The sequence below is a fragment of the Sceloporus occidentalis genome, unplaced genomic scaffold (genome assembly GCF_023333645.1).
Source record: "Sceloporus occidentalis isolate IW3139 unplaced genomic scaffold, rSceOcc1.0.p SCAF_5, whole genome shotgun sequence".
In the NCBI taxonomy this organism is placed as follows: domain Eukaryota; kingdom Metazoa; phylum Chordata; class Lepidosauria; order Squamata; family Phrynosomatidae; genus Sceloporus; species Sceloporus occidentalis.
In genome coordinates this window covers 93,613,198-93,633,478 of record NW_028316985.1, presented here as the reverse complement: position 1 = coordinate 93,633,478, position 20,281 = coordinate 93,613,198, and the positions used below count along the sequence as shown (strand labels likewise).

General features: G+C 41.1%; 1 protein-coding gene across 2 annotated transcripts in view; it reads right to left on the bottom strand.

The window, feature by feature from the left end:
- The window catches only part of LDB2 (LIM domain binding 2), a 246,506-nt gene extending 244,829 nt beyond the window's left edge, over positions 1-1,677 (bottom strand). For both annotated transcript variants that reach the window (XM_089524758.1, XM_089524760.1), the window contains exon 1: positions 1,259-1,677. In XM_089524758.1, coding sequence (XP_089380884.1) covers positions 1,259-1,390 — 132 coding nt within the window. In that variant the 5' untranslated portion in view covers positions 1,391-1,677. The remainder of the gene's footprint in view (positions 1-1,258) is intronic.
- Positions 1,678-20,281: the final 18,604 nt, after the last annotated feature.

The following is a 20,281-nucleotide window of genomic DNA, read 5'->3' as shown; positions in this document are numbered from 1 at the left end:
GGGGAGGGGGGAGGCAGTGTAAGTAACCCATTCACCTCAAAAGGGCAACTCTGTAAAAAAACAAAACAAAAGGGAGACTGGATCATCAAGAAATACCTTTGGAACTGGACAAGTGCCCCTGAGGTCTGGCAAAATCATCACCAGTGTCTCTATGGATGTATGCATACATACACATACATGCATACACATACATATAATCAGAGCTGAACTTTCACAAATCACAAAGTATAGTAACTCAAAGGGATTTTTGCAGTGTGTGTGTGTATATATATATATATAGAGAGAGAGTTGGAAGAGACCTCAAGGGCCATCCAAACCAACCCCTTGCCATGCAGGAACCTAGTTTCATTGCAGGACGGCCAGAGTTCGAATCCTGGCTCAACCACTGGCGGCGGCAGGGGGGTTGATCTTAAAGAGTTTATCACACAAAGGAGATTGGGAGTTTATCCTGCGCATGTCCTGGAAAACCGTGTGATTACGTGAAACGATTTCGCACAGCGTCACCCAAAGGTGCGTGTTGGACACGCAAACTTTTCACTTTCGGGATTCCGGTGACAATGCCTTTCCGGTTAGCGCAATGGCGTGTGATGACCATTCGCGCCTTTACCCACCGTTTTCCACTTTATTTGCTTTAAGCGTGAGTTAAGGAATGCGGAAAGCAGCCCTGGGGTGATCAACATTAGGCAGGTCACACTCTCTCAGCCTCAGCGGGTAGTCCTGGGAAACTACCCCCAGAAGCCCAACATGCCATGCATAGAAAACCCTATGCCAGAAGTTGGAGGGCACATCACCACAACATCAGACAGAGAGACAGATTAGATAGATAGATAGATAGATAGATAGATAGATAGATAGATAGATAGATAGATGAGAGATAGATTAGATAGGCAGATTAGATAGATAGATGATAGATAGATAGATGGATGGATGGATGGATGGATAGATAGATAGATTAGATAGGCAGATTAGATAGATAGATAGATAGATAGATAGATAGATAGATAGATAGATAGATAATCTTCAGACTTGGCACTGCAAGGAAACAAGTGGTGCAGTACCTTTGGCTCAAAGGACAAAATTCAGATGACAACCCTCCCCTGCAAGGAGCTGAGGAGTTTTCTTGCAAGGAAGGGAAGGAGCCGGGTCCCAGGTTCGAATCTCCTGCATCTCCAAGGATGAGATCTTGGAAGCTTTGGAAGGAGAGGCAGGCAACTAGAGGGGGGGGGGGATCAAGCCCCGAAAGGGGACTCCTACTCACCTCGGTGCGAGCCTGGAGCCTCTTGTTCATCTCATAGACGCGGTACTCGGGCTGGACCATGTAAGGCGTGTGTCTCCGGTAGAAGGGCCCGAAAGGCGAGGAGTAGAAAGGGTCGTGGGGCGTGCTGGACATCTTCCTTCTCCTGGCCTGGCTGCCCAAAGCAGAGCAAGAGGAGGAGGAGGAGGAGGAGGAGGAGGAAGAGAGGCTCAAGGCACCGCCGAGCAGGGGCTGCCCGATCTCCCTGGAGCCGAGCACATGGGCTCTGATGATGATGATGATGATGGTGGTGATGATGATGATGATCAGAGGGAGAGACTGAGAAGGAGAAAAGTCCAGCCTCAGAAGAGGAAGCAGACCAGGGAGGAAAGGAGGGAGATGGAGGAGGGGAAGGAGGGAGGAAGCGCCAGGCAAAGGTGGCTTTGGCGGAGAGGCGGAGAGATTGAGAGAGAGAGAAAGAGAGAGAGAGAGAGAGAGAGAGTGGGCTTGGTTTGGTGTTTTTTTTTCTTCAAAAGCACACTGCCATCAGGGATCACTTCCTCTTTGCGTCCTCTTTTTGTGAGCCGCCTTGGGTCCCTTTCTGGGAGAAAGGCGGTAGAGAAATCGAATCAGTCCGTTAATCAAGACCATCCTGGAGCCTCTTTAATAAATTAATCAATCAAGACCATCCTGGAGCACGCACACACACTCTGCCATTAGGGATCCTCTTTTTGGCTAGCCGCCTTGGGTCCCTTTCTGGGAGAAAGGCGGTAGAGAAATCAAATCAATACATTAATAAAGACCACCCCGGAGCATCTTTCTCGTAGGGAGGCTGCTCAGGCTGCCTGGTTGCTGGGGATGCCCCCCCCCCAAGCCCAAACTCTATGGAGTTGGAAGAGAGGGACCCCAAGGGTCATCCAGTCCAACCCCCTGCCATGCAGGAACTCTCAATCAAAGCATACCCAAAAGATGGCCATCCAGCCTCTGCTCAAAGACCTCCATAGAAGGAGACTCCACCACTCTTTGAGGGAGTGGGTTCCCCTGTTGAACAGCTGTTCAAAGTTTATTTTCGTAGAAGCCTAAAGTTGGGAGAGACCCCCGCCTCAGGGCCATCCAGTCCAACCTCATTCTGCCATGCAGGAACTCTCAATCAAAGCATCCCCAACAGATGGCCATCCAGCCTCTGCTTAAAGACCTCCAAAGAAGGAGACTCCATCACTCTCTGAGGGAGTGTGTTCCACTGTCGAACATTAGTTCCTCCAAATGTTCAGGTGGAATCTCTTTTCCTGGAGCTTGCATCCATTGTTCTGTCTTCTAGTCTCTGGAGCAGCAGAAAACAAGCTAGCTCCCTCCTCAATGTGACATCCCTTCAAATATTTAAACACACATCCCTTCGAATTATGTTAAACAGGTTACTGTAAACATGTTACCGAAAGGCTACAGTCCTATTCCTCCCCCTCTTTTTGGCTTGCAAGGCCATCCCCCTCAAAGAGACCGCTTTGAGGAAGGCAAAAGCTAGGATCCATTTTAAGGAGTTTGTCGCACAAAGGAGACCAGGAGTTTATCCTGTAAAATATCCCAGAGAAATAACGTAATCAAGCGTAACAATTTCACACGCCGTCGCACAAAACCCGCCATCAAAGGGGTCACAAAGAAGCATTAATGCACATATTTTTGCTTTCGGAATTTCAGTGACAATGCGTTTTCAATATCGCTTTAATTGCGCAATTGCGTGTGATAATCATTCACGTAAATACTCGCCATTTTTGCCTTATTTGGAGGATGCTTTAAATGCACTTTAATCTCTCTTCAATGCCGAAATCAGCCCCAGAGTGATGCACTCCTATGAAAGACTGGGAATTGATTGATTTTAATTGTTTGTCTGTTTGTTTGCATTCTGGTAGGGAACCTAGAATTCTACAGTGGGAAGAAACTCTCCAAGTCGATCCCTCTCCCATGCAGGAATACACACAACGCACACACACACACACACACCATCTTGCCTCTATTGGAAAACCCCCAAAGAAAGAGACTCAATAACACTCTGAGGGAGTGTGTTCCCCTGTTGGTCAGCTGTTCAAAGTTTATTTTCATAGAAGCCTAAAGTTGAAGGATACCCCCAAGGGTCATCTAGTCCAACTCCATTCTGCCATGCAGGAACTCACAATCAAAGCACCTCCTGTGACCGATGGCCATCCAGCCTCTGTTGAAAAACCTCCAGAGTCTCTATTCTCCCACTGTCCGTTCTTTCCTCCCAGTAGCTCAAAGTTTGTTTGTTTGTTCATTTATTTTGGGATGGAGTCGTAATGTTGTTGTTAACTGCTCTCAAGTCAACCTCCGCTCATGGCCACCCTGCGGATGAGACAGAGTGACCAGACATCCTCCTTTTCCAGGACATGTCCTTTCAACCTTCTGTCCAGCAGGAATTCCAAAATGTCCTCCACTTTGAGCACGGCTAAGGAGTTTATCGCATGGGCAAGATCCCATGCAAAAACGGGATTTAAACTGGAAAAAAACCACTAAAGCAGATTGATTTTCAGATGACGTCTGACATAAAACAGGACAGAAAGTGGGAAAACCTGCAAAACCCGGGTTGTTTTTCAGATGACGTTGGGGTTAATGAGCATTAATGGGACATTAACCCAGATAGAAAGTAGACAGAACACACTGCTTTTTACTTTTGGATCTCTCTGGATTAATGTTGCATTAATGCTCATTAACCCCAATGTGTCTGGAAAACAACCCACTTTTGCAGGGGTTTTTCTGGGTTTTAAATATCATTTCTGCATGCGATTTGGGCAGTTTGCCTCCTTGTGATAAACTCCTAAAAAGCATGGATTTATATTAGCGTTTTTAGCTTTCAATATCCTACATTTTTCTTGAATGTCCTGCATTTTGCTGTGTTCCTCGTCCTCCATTGCAGTTAAGACATCTGGTCACCTTGGGAAGACTCTCTGTCTTCCAGTTATTCAGTGGCATCTTCAGTCCTCCCTAGGCTTAGGTTGTTTGCTCAAAGCGGCAGGTCAAGGATGGAAAGGGTTGATGGGAAAAAGGTAAGATGAGCCTGACTGATGACCTCCCTGCTGTAGGGAATTATAGTTGGCTGCTCATAACATCACTCTTGTTGTTGTATGCCTCCATTTCCAACTTATGGCATTCACACTACAAAATAACCTGATGTGGAACCCGGGATATTTCGGTGGTCTTCATACTGGCCCCGACTGTACTTGGTGCAGTTTGTGGCAGGGGGAGGGGGACAAAAACACCTGCTTAACCTGGTGCATTTAGCATCGAGTCCTTTAATGTGTCTTTTTGTGGGTCTCACAACAATCAGGATCTTCGGTAGTGAGAACACACTGCTGGATCGATCCAGATCATGCAAGACCCAGTTTCCTTCCTTCCTTCCTCCTCCTCTTCCTCCTCTCCCCCCTCTGCTGCCTCCGCCTCCACTCTTCCTCCTCCTCTTCCTTCCTCCTCTCCCTCTTTCTCTACTTCTACCCACCATCTCTACCTCTGCTCTTCCTTGTCTTCCTCCTCCTTTCCTTCGTTATTTTCCTTCCTCCTCTTCCTCCTTCTCCTTTCTTTCCCTCACCACTGCTGCTCTTCCTCCTCTTTTTCCTCCTCCTCCTCTTCTTCCTCCTCCTCTTCCTCCGCCGCCACTGATCTTCCTCCTGTTCCTTCCTCCGCCTCCTGCTGCTCTTCCTTATTTTCCTTTCTCCTCTTCTTCCTTCCTCCTCCTCCTCTTCCTCCCCCCATTTCCCCCTCATTTCCAAGTGTGAATGGCAATAGGAGTAAAAATGCCACAGAGAGATTCCCTTACGGTAAATGTAGTGGGGACTTCAATTCAGTTTCACATTCCTGAGGAGATTCAGATTGCCTCAGTACAAAAACGTGAGTGTGAATGAGCCCATGGTGACCCGAAAGTGAACATATCACAGGGTTTTCTGGGGTTGAGTTTGTGTGACTCACCCAAGATCACCCACTGGGTTTCCATGGCCAAGCAGGAATCAAACCCTGAGTCTCCAGAGTCATAGGAGATTTTCACACGGGCAAAAGTGATGGGAGCATAGTGGAATGCTTTTGTCACTATCATGCAATTTTGCGAAGATTATCAGATAAAGTCATGCCATGCTGCAATGATCGTGTCATTATCATATGAATAAAGAATTCTCCTGTCGCTTTTTATTCATGGGACTTTCCCATGAATGAAAATTGATGCTAGAATTCCTCTTTATTCACGGGATAATGATGCAAGTATTGTGATGTTGCATGACATCCGATAATCTTCACAAAATGCGCAATAGTGACAAAAGCATCCCACTATGCTCCCATCACGTTTGCCCATGTGAAGATCTCTATAGTCCAAAACTCAATCCATAACAGCACATCACCCTGGACAAAAATAACCCACAAAAGCAGTGTCCAGGTCTGGGGCGAGTGAATACTAGAAAGCCTCCGATGTAATAAATTATAGATCTCTTGCAATGAATAGCTCCAGCTAAAGAGCACATGCTGCTTCCAACAGTTCTGGCATACTTGACAAAAACTGGAGGCATATAATATATACATAATTTAAGATTTATTTATTTATTGTAATGGCTTGAACACTGGGAAGTACTTAGACTAATAGAGGATAGCAAGAAAACACAAGGGGCATCCAGTCCAGTCCCCTGCCAGGCATACTTCACATAGATGATTCCAGTACATGACACAACTACTTTTTGACATGGGTCAGTAGTGCCATCTATGTACTACATACAAGGGCTAAAGCTAGCAGTGGGCAGTTGGTCTAAAGCTCACCTGACAAAGGTGAGATCTATGCCAAATGATTCCTGCTTTTCTATCTCCTATGTTATACATGTTGTTCTTTGCCACTAAGAACTGGAGTCGAGACACCTCCCATCATTAAAAGACCAGAAAGAGCCAGTGCCTGAACTCACAAACATACTTGACTAAGAAATGGTAAGCAGAAATCAGGTTTTCATGAAATATGGGTGTATTCTGAAAAGAGATAGTCACAAATACCTTCCTCCACTGAATGTATTTCATATAAATATAGTTCAATAGCACTGTGTATATTTTTATGTTCTTTATAGCCTCAGGCAAACAGACCAAAATAAGCAGTTTCCGGCCACTTTGGGAGCATTTTGTTCAGATGACGCATGCCCTGGGAGTGGCCAGAAACCACACCATAGCCTCTCTAAGGGGCGGCAAGCCAGATTAAAAGGACCAAAAATAATCCGCGCTAGTCAGGAAAGTGCACACCTTTGACAGTGCTTATAAACACCCCGACATGAGACCAATCCTAAAGGAGTGCTCCATCCTAACCCTAACCCTAAACCAGCATATAAATGCACTGCTGCAGGTGTGCATTTAAAAAGGTTGGGGCGTTTGGGACGGCAATGCAAAAAAGGGGAAAATATTACACCTCCAATGACTGTAAGTACAGTGCACTGGCGTCATATGTGGGCGAGTCTTATCCAGATTTCCGCATATGCTAGAAGTGGTGCTGGAAGAAGCAGTGCTGTGTGCCAGAAAAAGCAATGCTGCATGCACCCATGGCATGCATGCTGCGCACCTTTGCGGGCACAAGCCCCATTATCTTTAATGGGGCTCAAGCATATGTGGAAATTCACTTACATGGGGAGGGGGGTCCGGAACGGATCCCCCATGTAAGGGAAGGGACTACTGTACAACATACACACACCAAACAGTCCAAGAGGAGGCATGGGATGAAAGAGTAGTAAAGAGGGCATGTGGGGAGGGCAGATTGTTCACTGCCAATGTTTTACTGGGCACACCTATGCTCTGATGCTCTGTACCAGTCGAGGGAGGGGGGGCAGGTACAACTGTGTGGCTGATCAAAGGAGGCAGCCATCCAATGGGATGACCTCTAGGCATCAGGCTGTCACCGGTGGTGTGTTTGTGCAATGATGTACAGGGATGGGGGGGGGGGTTTAAAAAATTACCCAGCTGCATGGCTTGAGGCCACACTGTGTGGTCATGTCATGCGCATTCATGACGCCTTAAGAGCAGGCAGTGTGGTCAGCAGGGTCTCCGCCTATTCTTGGAAAAAGCAGCTTCGGGCCACTGTTTCCTGCCCATCTGCTTGAGGCCAACATTTCTAAAAAACAACAACAATTTCTAGTCAACAAACCAATCCATGAAAGTTTTGCTTTTTCTCACTATATTGGTGAGGAAGCAAGAGAAGAGAATGCAGAGTCCCACTTTTACTCTATGAGCCACTTCTCTTTTGATCAGTCCAGCCTGCAAACTTTTGCCAAGTAAGTGGTTACTGTTGTAGCAGCAGCTACTTACCATTTGTTACATTTTGAAGTAGTAACTTTTTGCTTTCCCATATCTCAAAAATAATTAACAGAGTGATGTCAGTGTTTGCCTACCACCCACCTCCTTTTTGCCTCAACAAAAGACCCCCGAGGCACCAGCACAAGCAAAGACTTCACCTATGCAATGGTTCCTCTTCCAGCATTTAGTGAAAAACAACAACACTACAATAATTTAAAAAATAAACCTCATTTACACCACAAAAGGAGTAAATTTATTCCTTAGGTTACCATCATAATGTGATGAAGTTCCATATTTATTACAGGAAGATGAAATTAATTACAAATAACTAGTTAGTACTATATTCTGGGAAGGACAGAATTGCTGGCAAAAAAGGGAAGAAATTCTAGTTCCTGAGCAAAACAGGACTAGCTGCACGTCCACAAAAGCCTCCCAAACTCATCAATTGCATTCACTAAGCTGACAGTTGTGCTAGGCTATATCCAACATGAAGCTGGTGCTACAGTGTGATAGAACATCTTTCTTTCCTGCTGTCCTCAGAGCTGTCCCAAAAACAGTTCTAGATGAAGAGGTTTCAGGACAATCCAACGGAGAGGTTTAGTTTTCCAGTGAGATCTAGCAGAGAACTGCAAGGAATAGGGGAGATTTCCTCCCTCCCATTTCCACTGGACTCTGCTCTTCCATTCTTGGATCCTGGCAGCTTTGAATCCTATCCAGTGGAACCACAAACAGACTGTTCCAACCACTGATAGTTCATCAAGTTATATAAAAAATAACAACTATATAGAATGCTCAAAGTGGGACAGTACAATAAATGTTGCACTACTGTGCAATAACAGAGTTTGTAATAACCATTATGAAGATATCTGGACTATACAATCAAACTGGATAAGTAAGACTGTGATTATGGGTAACAGAAATGAGACTTTGAAATTAAGGTTGAGAGGACTGTGCAGGGCTTTTCAGACTGTTGTGAGTTGGAAAATGCATAGTGTGAAAGAGAATTTAAATGAAGGGAGGGAGAGAAGGAAGGAAGGAAGGAAGGAAGGAAGGAAGGAAGGAAGGAAGGAAGGAAAACTGACCAAGTAGAAAAGAAGTAGTAGCTGCAATAGTATATATAAGTTTGTTTAAAAGAAAACTGAGACTAGATAGAAAACAAGTTGAGTTACAACAGGGGGAGATTGGAGATATGCAACTAAGTTACCAAAGGAAAATAGAGGCCATGTGCAGTCATTATTTTTAAAAAACCTCAATGGCTATGTAAGGATAACTGGGAGATTCTGAGACTTTAAGAAAATTATCCTGTAATTTATAAGAATTTGAGCTGAGCAATCTATAGAGGTCATGGGAGACCAAAGCATAGAAATCACTACTTTCCAGCACTGCTCTGAGAAGATGAGGGAAACAGTTGTTGGGTTCCACTCATTTTCCCTCTGGCCTTTCTTACTTTCCTTTGCTTCAAAGATAAAGAAAATAAAAAGGCTTACTCCAAGGCTGGAATGGTATCAACCCCTACACATCATTCCCAACATCATAAGTTCTCTTCTTTAAATGCTCATATTTTTTGCTCTTCTTGAACAAAAGCCCATGCACCCACTTGTCTGAAACTGGACAGGCTTCAGTTTTTCCAGAGCAATATATTTTAATTCAGGCTCATTAAAAGTAAGCAGGGTCTGCAGAGATTCGATATAAATTGGATCAGGATCCAAGCCACATTTTTTTTATCAATATACATCCCCAAAAGTCTATGGACTTTATCACACCTGAGGAATTTCTCTTAATTTCGAATGAAAAGAAAGTGGGGCCAGAACGCATTTACGTGAATTTACTAGTTCAGTGAATTTACATGAATGCAAATTGCTTTCGAATTGGCTTCCCATTGCCTGAAAATAGCATGCCATTGCCCAAATTTGCGTGTGATAGTCTATCACGCAATAATGTGAAATCCCATGATTGCGTCCGGACTGACTTCCCATTGCCCAAATTTGCATGTGGTAGTTATCATGCAATAATGTTAAACCCCATGTTTGCGTTCAGATTTCCATTGGATTATACTTCCAATTTCCCTTGTCTGATAAACTATGAGAGGCATTTCTACAAAGACATGGAAAAATTCTTTCCCAGAATGATTAGCTATAAGAAAGACTCAGTTGAAAAGAAGGCATTAACTTTTACACAGGATCAACAAAAATCAAATGTTGGAGGTAATAAAATAGTGGGACCTGAAATTAATCCAAGGGGGAAATATATTAAGTGATGATGTGCACATATATACTTATTTTCCTTTTTCTGCTCATTCTCTTCCCCCCTATACACTTGTTTCCTTTTACTAATGAGATGCTAGCAAATGTTTGTACAATTTTTGTGATTAACATTAAAGGATTAAAAAAAAAAACCTGTTTAAAAAAAACTAGAAATGCAGCATATCTTTGGAGGAATGATGAAATTGACATTCATATGCTGGAAAAAATACATATTAAGAAGTCTGAAATGAAGCTTCAGGGTAAGTTATTTAAATGAACTATATAGGTGGCTTTAGCAAATTCACAGTCAAAAGGGATTCTAATTGGCGTCAGAGAGAAAATTAACTTCATCTGCAAAGAAATTATCACAAACGATGAAGGTAGATATCTCTTGCATAAAGGGGTGATTAAATATGAGAAGTCTTCTTTTTATTTGGTTGGAGCCACATTTAGCCACAGAGTTAACCCACTGAAATCATGTATGACTAAGTGGTCTCAACCCCATAGATTTACACTTCTAATTATGCCTAAAAACAGCTTTTGAAAGCATGATGAAACAATTAGATACATTTATACAAAGTGAGACATTCACAATTAGATATTTCAGCAGAGTAGTTAACCCCAAATTAGACAGATCCCAATCAACTACATGGTAATGCTATCCCAGAAATGTTTTTTTAAAATCTAAAAAAATGTAATATTTTTATGTTCTTATCATCCCAATGAGAATGATTTTATATATTCATAAGACTGACACTTACATAAATGATTACTGGTATCTCCCAAAGGAATACAGATAGTTACTCGTTTACAGAGATCCTGCACACTTCTTGCTTGGCTATGAAGATTAAAATTAAGATTAAAATTATCAGGGGATGGATTGCAGCTCTCTGCCAGAGTAACATGTTACAATTAAAATACTTGCTCTGAAAAGTCACTTTTTGTAAGTGAAGGAAAAAACAAAGGTTCCAGGAGTAACAGGTGGGAACACAATTAATGTACTAATATCATGAGTAATATTGGGGCAGTACAGACCACCCCAAAATGGCGGGCTGGATTCACCCGTTTTAACTGCGGAAGGATGCTGCAGCCGCCAAACTGCATGGTATCCCTCCACGGTAAAAAGAACCCAGTTCTTCCATGGTAATGTACGCAACACGCAGCGACGTGCAGCTGCTGCGAGTGGCAGCGCCCACGTGGACATGATGCCGCCATGATGCCACCACCCATTCAGACTAGAGTTCTGGAGCGTGCGGTTGCCGCACGCTCTGGAACCCTAGTTTCGGCGCTGGTATGCCGCTTTTGGCAGGTGTGTCTTGGGCCATTGTTTGCTTGCCTTTAAAGGTAATTTCAGGCATTTTGAGGGGAGCTTTAAAAAATAGTGAAGGTTAAGAAAACTCATTCCCAAACCATAAGCAATGATGTCACATTACTTTTTAAGTACTATTTTAAAAATTACTGGAATAAATTGTCTTTCTAAAAAGAAAAAGTTTCAGTTCCTAAGTTCAGCTCTGTGTGAGAGCACATGCTCAGTATGCAGTGGACTGAATTTCTGTCTCTGGCACACTCAACCTTGTTATGTGATGTCAAGTCATTTCTGACTTTTGGTGACCCTAAGGCGAGCCTATCACAGGGTTTTCCAGGGCTGAGACTGGGTGACTTGCCCAAGGTCACCCAATGGATTTCCATGGCTATGCAGGGATTTAACCAGAGTCATAAACCAATGCTCAAATGATTACATCATGCTGGCTCTAGCTGTTTGTTTCTATGGCAGATAGAAACAGACTCCAGATCTTATGTTGAACTTTAAAGTAGCTATCCAAGGTGCTGGAATCAATTCCCAAACTAGATTCAGCACCCTGGATAGCTCCTTTAGCAGTCAGAGGATGGATAGCTCCTTTGAAGTTCTTTGATGCACTGTGGAACTACCAGCCACCAGAAGCTGAAATAATCAGGTAGCAGGTTCCAAAGAAATTGAAAGACAAGTAGAGGTTTTGTTATGGAGAAAATGGACAGTGCTGAGCTTGATGGGAAGGCAGTTCAACCTAAGGAGGCTCCTTTGTTTCTACAATTTATCCAGCACCTTGAAAACATTTTAGTGTGGAAGATGAATGTCACAAAGAAATTTTCATGACATATAGTTTAAAAACAATTATATAATCCAATTTCTTTAAGACTTTAGTTTAGTTGGGACTAGCAATGAGGTTTAGGCCACATTTTCTTTGCAGTCTTGCAATTCAGTTGATAATTTGACACCTGGAATGGGCCTCCTTCTCCTTAAACAGACTAATTGTTGACATTAAAATAAACAGGTTAAACTTACATAAAGTAGTAAACTTACATAAAGTACTTACATAAAGTAAGTTTACATCTCTGGAACAGCTCCAAATATTACAAGATCAGATATAACCTTTATTAATAACCTATTAATAGTAGTCCACATTTCAATTATATAACCATTGGTATAAATCCAGAAATACAATTGGTATAAATCAAGAAATACAAGCCTAATGTTATTGATACGTTCTATCAATATTGAACATCTCTTTTTATCACAGATGTCAAAAAACACATTTTAGACATTCAAGATCTAGTCCGTGCAATGAAACAAAATAAATGCCATGATTAAATGGATCAATGTTGCAATTCAATTGATAAATTGTTCTGAAGTTTCCACTATATTGTTACGATTTACAAATTTTATATAGGATGTCAGAAATACAGTATTTATTTTCATTGAGTTACAATAGCTGTAATTACCCAACCCAATAAAAGCAAGTCACCTATAGGACCTAATCAACTAATACAATTTTTGAAGAATGAAATATTAGCATTAGTTTTGGCTTAAAATGTTAATTTGCAGCACAGAATAACTAAAGAGGAAGTACAGGAATGAATTTAAGTCTCCAGGACTAGATGAACTACATCCAAGGGTATTAAAAGAGATGGCAAATGTAATCTTAAAACCACTGGCAATAATTTTTGAGAACTCCTGGAGAACAGGAAAAGTCCCAGCAGACTGGAGGGGGGCAAACATTGTCCCCATCTTCAAAAGGGGGGGGGGAGAAGAGGACCCCAACAATTATCACACAATTAGTCTGACATCAATACCAGAAAAGATTCTAGAGCAGATCATTAAGCAGAGAGTCTGTGAACATTTAGAAAGCAATGCCATAATCACAAAAACTCAACATGGCTTTGTGAGAAAGAAGTCATGCCAGACTAATCTGATCTCCTTTTTTGATAAAATCACCAGCTTTCTAGCTCCTGTAAGATTATCTCAAATAATAAGAATGCATCACCAAAATGCTGGGGAGGCTATGGCACTGTTGGCTCCTTTGTGCACATGTCGCTGAACTGCCCTAAAATCAAAAAACTTTTGGAATGTTATACTAGCTCAAATTTCTTCTATTGTAAAACAAAATGGAACATTTTGTCCAGGCCTTTTGTTGTTATCCACCTACTGTAAAGAAAACAGGCAGTTAAAACATCGCAAGCTCACCACATTTCTTATTGCAGTGGCTAGGAATGTAATCACGAGAAACTGGAAAATAGAGAATGTACAAATAGCTGACTGGTGGACAAAGGTTTGGAACACTTGGTTAATGGGAAAACTTTCCAATACCTTCAGATTCTGTAATGGACAAAGGAAACCATACACCTTTTTTTGAAGACTGGTCAATTCTTATTGACTACATTAACAACAACTACCCTGACATTGGACCTCCTGCCCACCAGATTACCCTTTGGAAGGACATTCTAACTCTGAAGCCACCAACCAGCAAAGCTTGAGTGACGATTTTAGAATCTTAGTTATTGATGCTACCTCTACTCAGATTGTTATTCTGCACAAGTTTTTTATGACTCTTCAAGGCCTTTTGTTATTTTTGTATTGTTTGTTTACATTATTGTTATAAAACAAATAAAATATTCAATAAAAATGACCATCTTGGTAGATGAAGGGAATGCTCTGAAGTTAGATATAGCATATCATGATTTCAGTAAAGCCTTTGACAGGATTCCCCATGATATTCTTGCAAACAAGCTGGTAAAATGTGGGCTAGACAATGTGACTGTTAGTGCAATGGCTCTTCTTCATCCTGGAGAGAAGTGACCAGTGGGATGCCACAAGGTTCTGTCCTGAGCCCAGTGCTATTAAACATTTTTATCAATGAGGTGGATGAAAGAATAGGGACATGCTTATCAAATTGCAGATGACACCAAATTAGGAGGAGTAGCTAATACCTCAGAAGACAGGATCAAAATTCAGGATGACCTTACTAGATTATAAAGCTGGGCCAAAGCTAACGAAATGAGTTTCAACATGCAGAAATCTAAAGTACTGCACTTAGGGCGGAAAAATGAAATGCACAGATATAGAATGGGGGACACCTGGCTTAATGAGATTACATGTGAAAGGGATCTAGGAGACCTAGAAGACCACAAGTTGAACATGAGTCAACAGTGTGATGAGGCAGCTAAAAAGCCCAATGTGGTTTTAGCTGCATCAATAGAAATATAGTGTCTAGATCAAGGGAAGTAATAGTGCCACTCTATTCTTCTTTGGTGAGACCTCACCTGGAATACTGTGTCCAGTTCTGGGCACCACAATTTAAAAAGTCAAGTGAATTGATTTTCTTCTTATCCATTTTCTTAACTGTCCAGCTCTTACATCTATACATGGTGATGGAGAATACAATGGTTTGGATATTTCTAATTTTAATAGCCAGCATTTCCAAGTTCAAATGAACAAAGGTAGTCCTTAAGATTATATAACAACCGAATCTTGATAGTCCCCCATCATCAATGCAGCAGCTACATGACACTCTAAAAGTCAAATACAGCTGTAATCAATGTGATATAATTCTTAACATCAAATTATAAAATACCGTAAAGCACTGATAATATAGCTACAAAGTTTATCATTACTGTTTTTACTTGATCCCTGAGACCAAAAGGAAGTGAGAATAACCACTCCTGCACTGCCGCTAATATACAATAGCCTGCCTCATTACAAACAGGTAGACAGTTCTTACAGACAACTGAAACCACTATCTAACAATACCATGATAACATAGGCCTCATAAAAATGAAGCTGTCCAAGCATGAATTAAGCCCACGAGAGCTAACAGTTTACAATTTTAAAAATCCACAGTTTCCTTTTGCAGTAAAACACTGTACTAATTTAATTAACCACTGTGTAAATTAATTAACCACTATGTATATGTGGAGTGCGTCAACTATGCTTACTGAAAACCACAGTTCACATGGGGAACAGAATGGAAGCAAAGCAAAAAAAAAATTCTACAGAAGGGTAAGAAGAGAGTCTGCATTCCTGAGGCTTTTTTCTGACTTGCACATCACAGTTTTATGAAGCGAGCATTAGATCTGCACCAAGTCATCCAAAACACTTGCAGTCTCCTAATAATATGAATGGTTTTCTATGTGCAAACCACAATGGGAAGCTCAAACCATTATGGCAATATACTTGATTGTGGTATGGACTATATCCCCAAACCAGCAATTGTTCTTGTATAAAACCACAATCAGAATTTAGCCTAATTGTTAAAACAGCATCAGTGATAAGGATTCCAAACATTTTGAGGGTACAGAGCCATTTGACAAGGGGTTTTCTTCCAGCAACTTGTCACCAAGTGGATAGCTGCCAGACAATTGATAGAGCTGATATATGTTCTATTCCAGTGATGGTGAACCTTTTACAGACTGAGGTCCCATACAGACAGGCCAAAATAAAGTTGCTTTGGGTCACTTTGGAGGTATGCTGTTTAAATGATGCATGCGTCCTAAGAGTCCGGAAGCTTCACCAAAGCCACACTCCATTCCTTAGGACTGGAGCGTCGCTTTGGCATGGCTTCCGGTTGCCACAGCCTCAATCCGGGGTAAAAAGGGGCGGTGTCCCGCCACATGTCTGTATACCCCGTAAGTTGCCTATGTCCTTTGTTAAGTTAACCCTCCATGTTTTTGCAGTAGGAAACATTTTTAGGTGCTGTTTTAGTAAAACATGCCAAATATAGTCCAATTTTTTCCCCAAAGAAAAATGTTTTACCTTTGATGGAAGTAGAAACCTCAAATGGTCCATCAGCTACCTCTTTAGGATGATTTTGCCTGATGAAGTAAGCTGGCAATATGTATTTTGTGCATTTCAGTTGATGCCACTAAAGGTACCACTGTTTTGTGGAGTTCAGGTGAAAGTTATACACATGCATTTCACATGAAGTTTGGCCTTCATCATAAAGAAATAGTATTCCAAAATATTAAAGGAATTTCAAGAGAAGTGAACTAATTCTGATAAAACTATGGGAAATCTAAAATGAAAACAAGGATGCAAGATGATATTTCCTGTTCCAGAATTAAGCATCATTATGTTGGTTTTTACCATGTAAATGGTATGAGCTTTTCATTAGTCTATTTACATTCGCTAGTATATAATAGATTCCTTCAATTTTTTGTCTATGTCATGTTTCAAAAGTAATGAGGAAACTGCAGATGTTTGGCTATAATATTTGAACAATTAAAAAATGAACAAATCACTGAATGGCAATTTTCCATCCAAGAATATATAAAGAAGTCAAAGATGAACTTGCCGCTCTTTTGAGAAAAATATGTAACTTGTTCAAAAACATGGTCATCTATACCACAGGTTTTTTTAAAAAAAGGGAGAATGGGTCTATATGGACAGGCCAAAATAAAGCTGCTTTGGGATACTTTGGAGGTATGCTGTTTAAATGATGCATGCATCCTAAGAGGCTAGAAGCCACACCAAAGCCACGCTCCAGTCCTAAGGACTGGACCACAGCTTTGGCACAGCTTCTGGCCTTTTAAGACGCATGCATCATTTAATCAACATACCTCCAAAGTGACCCGAAGCAGCTTTATTTTGGCCTGTCTGTACAGGCCCTAAGTGAGGGGTCAAGGAAATTAAAGATTAGTAAACAACTGTTGGTACATAGCTTTACTGAAAATGAAATTATCAAGCACACAGAAGACGATCTTGTCAAGGAAAAATCAACATAGGTTATGCACAGGTAAATCCTGTCCTGCTAACATTTTAGAGTTCTTTGAGAGTGTCAACTAGTACGTAAATATGGGTGATACAAGAGATACTGATTACTTGGATTTTTCTGAAGGAAAATGAAAGGGGTGGAGAGTAGGAGCACTTACTCCCTGAACCTGATTCAGAGGCTTTTTGTGAGTGTTCGAGAGAGAATTTCTAGTAAGAGGTTAAATTTAACAAGGCTGCACCAGCTAGCTAACAGTTGTGGAACATTCATCTAGTTGTTCCTCTTGTGTTGTTCAGAGGTTTCTGTGATAACTTTATCACCTGCCACCTTGCCTCTCATTGTTAAGTAATCACTTGACATAAGAGAAAATAGCCAGAACAAGAAGTCTGTGATGGCAGCTCAGTCCCCCTTCCATTCATCCCTGCATTACTTGTTTGCCCAATTGTTATATAGCAAATACGCCTGCGTTCCATAATGAGAAAGCAATCAAAAGAAAACTTTTTTCCAGCACAATTGTGTGTTAATGGGGAAAAAAATCTTTCTGCATGATGATTCACAAAACCACAGAATCCTCTAAATCCAATCATTCTATAAATTCTATATATTTAATTTTTTCAAAAAACAAAAATAAAAAAACATATGCAGAAGCACCTTCAGATTTAATACAAGATGCCTATCAATGCACCAAAATGCTTAGGTGACTGCCTCAACCTCTCCGCCAGGTAAGCTGAAAACACATTGCATACTGTGTTACATTTTCTTGCCACACTTCTTGTCTTTTGCTTCCAGCTCTTCTTTCCCTGCAGGTATGCCCTACATGCCAATTTGTGGACCAATAGGACAAATAAACATGGCCAAACACTAAAAAATAAACATTATTTATATTTAATCATCCACCAAACACTGAGACCTTTATTGGGTCAACCAAAATGCACAATTACATGTTGCAAGCTTTTGAAGCTCCACTGGCTTCTTCAGGCAATGGGAAAAATTGAAGATGTTAGTCATAGGCTTGCATTTTGTTGCTTTTTTGTTCTCAGTTCAGATGGTATAAAGGGGTATTACTTGCAGGCTGGAACCACCTCCTTCTGGTCATGTAGTCATTGGGAGATTCTCAAAGTCCAGGAAATTTAACATCCATTTGCAAAACAAAAAAGAGATGCTATATAAAAAGAGATCAGAATTTAGAAGTATTAATGGATATGCTAAGGGATTAAGGTTGCTATTTAAAAGCCCCATTTGTTACTCATGAAGACTGAGTAAAACAACTTCTTAGCAATGTGTTACTGTAGCATTATTTTGCTTTGGTTCTTTAAAGAAATTTTAAAATATAAAAATGGCATCCAAATTACCCACACAATAACACTTTTGAGCATTGGTAGTCATGACATTGTTTTTCAAAATACTGAAGTGGGTTATACTAGCTATCAATATAGTCTCTTCTTGTTTGCTCCTTGTCCATTGATCAGGCAATATTATATCTACAGAGTTTTCATAATGCCAGATGAGCAAGTTGCCACATTGATGCAGGAGTGTGGAAACTCATATTCTCTATCCAATGGATCTCCCCCCCCCCCCAGGTTCCCAAATATTGTAGAAAGGACATATTTGTGCATTTCATCAGTGAGGAAAGTAATTCTTGCATCAGAAATGCACAGTATAAGTTTCTTCTGTGAAATTTACCAGAATTAAATATCCATCTTCTGATATTATCAATGGGCCACTGTAGGTATTATGACGGAGAGTTTTGAACCTCAAAATATATGTTTTTCCACTTAAAGTATTGCGATCATGCCCTTAAAGAATTATTAACACTTTGCTTTTTGCCACAGGAATGTTAAATAAAGAGTTGGAGAGGTTCTCTTTGTAAACCACATATTTCAACCCACTTAAGCAAATTGCTTGAGTTTATATCTCTGGTGACCTGGTTTATATATAAATATTTCTGCTGAAGTGTTGTATGAGATACATTGCTGAGCTCTGAAAGTTTGTATTAGTTTTCTGTGGAATTTAATGGCTTCCTTCAGCATTTGGATATATACCATGGCAGACAAAGGAGTATCAACCCCAGGATTTATGATGATGGAGGATGGCTTCATTATATCTCTTATCCTGGAAAAAAAGAATCCTACAGATTCAAGTAGCTTTGGCTTTTTTGTGTTAAAATTAAATAAATAAATATGAAAATGTAGCATTAGTAGATGGGCCTTTTATTGGCCTCTGAGTTTTGCCAAATGCCCAATCACACCAACCTCTGAAGTTGGCCCAAGGACAAAGTTAACACTCAGAGTTGATGGATATTAAATAAGCGCTTCTCAGGAATGAAGCAAATATGTTATTTATCAGAGCTTTCATCTTTCAACCAAGTAACTAAAACTGTTTAAAGAAAGGAATTTGAATAAGCAGTGACAATAGCAGGCAAAAATACACAACCTTGGTATAAGCCTTCTTCAGGCATTCCACATCAGGGTACCATCAATGGGCAAAGTGGTGGAAAGTGGTAACTCCACCTCTCCTCTTGCATTTCCGTTGCCTTTGCCATGTGTAGAATGACTTCTTGAACTGTGGAGCCTTTTAGAAAGCAAGTCACACGGAGGTTCCAAGTCACATGGAGATTCTCCATGCACAGAAGGAAACCACCCTCTATGTGCAGATGGCAATGTGAATATTTTCACTCAGCCCTACTCTGGAGTGCCTGAAGGTGGCTCATGAGAAGGAGAGAGCATTTGAAATATGCTGAGGGCACACATCAGCAGGATAGTGTGCACATCTATAAGGCTACATTTTCTTGTGAGGAGATTCAATTTATCTGAGTGGGACTTAAGATGTCACCACACCTTGAATGATTTCAAATTATGAGTATACAGTATATTATTTGCCTCTAATCAGGTAAATGTGACGGTCAAGCGTGCTTGCTATCAGCTTTGGCTAATACACCAACTGTGTCCTTTCCTGGAAGTTAGGGACCTCGAAACCATGGTACATGCGCTGGTAACCTCCTGTCTTGAGTTCTGTAATGCTCTCTACATGGGGCTACCCATGCACTTGGTTTGGAAACTCCAATTAGTACAGAACATGGCAGCCAGGCTGGTCTCAGGTACAACTAGAAGAGACCATATAACACCGATTATGAGATCATTTCACTGGCTACCTATTAGTTTTCGGGCCTGGTACAAAATGTTGGTTATTACCTTTAAAGCCCTAAATGGCTTGGGTCCAACTTATCTTCAGGACCGCCTCCTTCCATATAATCCATCCTGCGCACTCAGGTCATCTGGGAAGAATTTGCTGCAACCTATCAAAACGAGGCTGTCTGCTACTACCCAGAGGACCTTTTCGACAACCGCTCCCAGATTATGGAATGGCCTACCAGATGAGATCCATCACATTACTACCTTAAAACAGCTTTTAAAAAGCTGTTAAGATGGATCTCTTCTGGCAGGCCTTTCCTGAATAGACTCCCGAACACCAAAAAG